This window comes from Poecilia reticulata, linkage group LG13 (genome assembly GCF_000633615.1).
Source record: "Poecilia reticulata strain Guanapo linkage group LG13, Guppy_female_1.0+MT, whole genome shotgun sequence".
NCBI classification, from domain to species: domain Eukaryota; kingdom Metazoa; phylum Chordata; class Actinopteri; order Cyprinodontiformes; family Poeciliidae; genus Poecilia; species Poecilia reticulata.
Window position 1 is genome coordinate 32469254 of NC_024343.1, and position 4466 is coordinate 32473719.

Genomic DNA, 4466 nt, shown 5'->3' on the forward strand with positions numbered 1-4466 from the left:
ATACAAAAAAAAAACTTGGAAAATTTAGTTTCAGAACTTTTAAATTATTCAGCTCATGAGAAACGGCAGCGCTGCTCAGTTCATCAGTTAACTGATGAAGATCTTTCTCTAAGTTGGTTTTCCAGTTAAAACCTTCAAAGTTTCATCTTAACCAGTAAGTTGCTTGAGGTCTTACTGGGAAGATTATTAGTTTAATCCTGTGGGGTTCCTCAAGGCTCCACACTGGGGGGCTTTTTATTACTGTTAGTCTTCATATGGTAATACAGCGGATGATGACTTTCTATTTGTGTGTCACCAGATAACAACATTGATTTTATGCACACATTTTATGTTGAATTAATTGACTAAGTTCCTCCAGTTTGATGCAGGAAAGACGGAAGTCGTGGTGTGAGTCAGAAAATGTGATCAACGTTGGAGATAAGAGTAAAAAGCTCAGTTTACTAGAAACATAGTTGTGGTTATGGACGCAGACAGGAATTTAAGCAGCCTTGAGTCGTTGCCAGATCAGGATTGTCAGTCAATCAGAACACAGAAAAACAATTAGATGGTTGTACTTGCATTAAGTTGTATTACTATGATGTTTTAATTGTTCCTGGTAAAAATCAAACCAATCAAGCAAATCATCCAAAATGCGGCGTGCAGATTCCTTATCAAAACCAGGAAAAGCAATCAGACCAGACTAAGTCACTGGTTTTCTGTTTGTATTTAAAAATATATATTTTAATTAAAATTGAGTTGAACCTGAATTCATCTCAGAGTTGCTTATTTGATGTTTTTGGGGGGTTAAAAAATATATTTCTAAAAGTTTTACCTCATCACACTTTTTACTCTCACTGCTCTTACATGAGTAAACTTTTTGGACACTCTTTGAAGAAGCAGCCCAGGTCTGCTCTGAGGTATGTGTGCATTATTAGAAAGTTTCATATTTTGGAAAAGTGGATCTGTTATAACTGTTGTTTGTTGGTGTATAGTTTTTCATGTTAGTTTTTAAAATACCGGAATTTGCTCCTAGCTTTCTGATAACATTATTTTACTTTTACTAGAGTAAAAATATGCTGTAGTAATGCTACTGTTAATTGATCAAATATTTGTTTACTCCACCCACTTCTGGGAATACCTCGTGCTGTAAATAAAACTTTAGAATCAGAATCAGCCATGTTTATGAGCATGAACAATTGATTGACTTTGCTTTTCACTTGCTCACAGCGTACAAACATTAAATTTAAACAGTAAAATCAAGATATATTCTTCCGTGAGACTTCAAATGAATATGAAATGAAAGTTTGAAAGTGACAAACGCTTTAATGACGTTGTATTTAAGCTTTGGGGCCAACCAATTAAAAGCTACGCCATCTCTTCTCCTATTGGTTTAAATTAAAATCGACAGCCATTTGAGCCTATCACGTTTCGTTACGTCACTGTAATGGGCGTGGCGACGCATGCCTCGTTTTTCATGAATTTTCCGTCCATTTCAGTCTAGCATTCTTTTTAACCGGGACAACATGGCTACTGCAGCGAGCCGTTACTACAGCGAAGACGGCAGGGCAACAAAACGACAGAAAACCGACGGAATGGCCACAGTGAGTCCGCTGCGACATTTCTTTTTTACTTCCAGAATATTCGGACCAAACTGTTGGAAGGCTTTTTTCCGGTGCACTTTTAATTCATTCATGTGCTCGGTGCTCGTTTGAAAGCGGTCACGACGCGGTTTCATGTCGGTGGAGCACCGCGACGGGAAACCGTTGATTCTCCGAACTCCCCGTTTTAAAAGGGGCTAGCTTAGCTTTGCGTTTTCAAAATGGTGGGTTATAAAATACAGCATAGTGAATGTGTTTATTTCAATGCGTGTTCGTGTGGTTCGCTTTGAGCGGGACCCAGGGAGGGCGGTTTCCTTCACCGGGCCTCATCAGAGCCCGGCTTTGTTCCAGTGCCGGAGGACGTTAGCATGGTTCTGTTCGGCTAATTGGGCCTAACGCTGTTTAATGCAGCAGTTTCCACAACTGTAACTCGGATAAAACTGAAAATGGAGACGCAGTCTGCATAAATACTGCATACAAATGAACTGAAACGGCGGCAGTTGGTTCCCGTTCCTCCAGCGGCCACTGAAACTGAACCCGAGCAGCTCGGTTCCGCTAGACTGGGGGTCTGCAACCTCCGTCTCCGGAGCAGCAAGTGGCTCAAAACCCAATTGTCTTTTGTGCAACTTTTTAATAAGTTAGTTGAATAAAACGAATAGTAATCCTAAAGATACATGAAATGCATCTGATTATTTAAGGTCCTTTAGTTGTTTTGTAGATGCTAGTGGCTATAGGCAGGAATAATCTCCTGTAGCAGTCTGTGTTGCAGCGGTTCTGTTGTAAAGCAGTTTCATGAACAGAATAGGTTTTATTTGTAAGAGATCTCAAATATCAACGAAGGCCTAAGAAGAAAAAAAACACACACACAATTACTGTAGACAAAAATACTTAGTTTGAATAAATGAGAGATTAAAAGAAATATCTTAGAAAGCGAACCAAAATATGAATGTCTTAAGCTTCTCAGGGTTGTCCACAATGTTGCACTCCGTTATCCTCCCTTGGGCAACAAGTCGGACCAGTAAACCAAACCGGTTGTGTGAGTTGCTGCTTTTCCTTCCCGCAGGGATACGAAGACCCACACAAGACCCTGCCTTCGGTGGTGGTTCACGTCCGGGGGCTGATGGACGGGGTCACGGAGGCCGACCTCGTAGAGGCGCTGCAGGAGTTCGGAGCCATCAGGTACAGAAGATGAAGTCTGGACTGTTTCAGCTGCATGTGACGCGTCATGTTTCACCTCCTAACGTATCAGAAAGTTGTGCTGATGGTTCAGTCACAACACGGTGACCGCACCGCCGTATCTAGAACAGAAAAGCTGGAAAACGAGATCCAGGCTGTGACTCAGCAGCTTGTCGGGCAGTTTATTTCCTGCCTTTCGATCACTTTGATGTTGACAGATTCTGCAGGCAGACAGGCGGCCTCTGTCTGGTTTGTTTGACCTCATGGCATATGGTTGACTCAGTAGGTGTGTCTCTGCTGCAGCTAGCCAATCAGGATGCATGCTGGGAGAATGCCAAACATTTCTCCCTGTTTGGACATCACCAGGATCTAAGGCTACTTCCAAAGACCCGTATCTGACTTCTTCCACTGCAGTCTGAATAACCCGATTAAGATCTTTAATCAAAAGAAGAAAATAAAACGATTTGTGAAGCAGAATCTGATAGTTTTCAAAGCATCTGCAGTTTGAGCTGCCATGTCGCATTTTATTCTACTTTTATAGTCGTAATTCTTAATCATAAAATCCCAGACGCAAAATTTGAACGTAAACAAAGCCTGTCGTAATAAACGATTAATCAATTAATCAACTGAAATGAACTTGATTTTCATTGTTGTTTTTTTAAGGACAATTTTGTTGAGATTTCCAAATCCATTTGATTTAGTTTTGTTTGTGTGGGGGGGCTTTTATTTCTATATCTATCTCATTTTAGATATTTTAAATATCTTCCAGATCAGAGTTTTTTTTTTTTTTTTACAATAACAAATTTTTTTTCTGGACTATAAATTCTCCCAGAAGTTATTTGCTATAAATGATTTGAGACCATTTTGATTTAATATAACGTTAATAATGCAAGAACATATTTTCAAAGATCAATAAACTTTAAGTTCTAATTAATGTTTAACACTGGCACTGGAATACACTTTAAATATCCAAAATAAATAAAACGACAAATAAAATAAATTCTGGAGTCTCTGTAAACAGAATTATCCTTGAAAAAATGTCTGGTTCAGACCAAAACGCCAGACTGAGAACTTTCATCATCCAGTTTTTGGTAGAAAGAGAAAAAACAAACAATAAATCTTGCAAATTATTGAGTTTGTTTTAATTTATCATGAGAAGTAATTAACCCTCCTGTTTTGGTACAGCAATAATGTTCGTGGGTCAATTTGACCCAGGGAGAGTTTTATCATGCAATAGTGTCAGGAACCAAAAAATTCCTCCAAAACATTTTTTTTATCTGATTATTAACTCTAATACTAACCATCTCAATCAAAATTTGTGCAATTATGTTTTTTATTTCTCAGAAATTAAGGATTAATGACGACAACTTGACTCAATTACAAAAAAACCTAGACACAAAAAAACAATAATTTCCTTTGGTAATTTTTTTTATATTACATTTAATTTTTTTTTTTCAAAGTGTGACGCTCTTTATAATTGAACTTGAGACACACAAACTGTTCCGGGTCAAATTGACCCACCAATTAAAATCAAGATAAATGAGTCATGCAGAGAGTATTTATGTTTTCCTCCACTTCTACTGAGTGTCACTCAGTGTGGGTGGAGTTTACCCACTCAGTGTGGGTGGAGTTTACCCACTCGGTGTGGGTGGAGTTTACCCACTCGGTGTGGGTGGAGTTTACCCACTCGGTGTGGGTGGAGTTTACCCACTC

At 38.8% G+C, this 4466-nt stretch overlaps 1 protein-coding gene across 7 annotated transcripts in view; it reads left to right on the forward strand.

The window, feature by feature from the left end:
• Positions 1-1472: 1472 nt before the first annotated feature.
• Positions 1473-4466, forward strand: part of LOC103475224 (heterogeneous nuclear ribonucleoprotein L) — a 19450-nt gene continuing 16456 nt past the window's right edge. For all 7 annotated transcript variants that reach the window (XM_008426680.1, XM_008426683.1, XM_017308296.1 and 4 more), the window contains exons 1-2: positions 1473-1580; positions 2641-2756. In XM_008426680.1, coding sequence (XP_008424902.1) covers positions 1503-1580; positions 2641-2756 — 194 coding nt within the window. In that variant the 5' untranslated portion in view covers positions 1473-1502. The remainder of the gene's footprint in view (positions 1581-2640; positions 2757-4466) is intronic.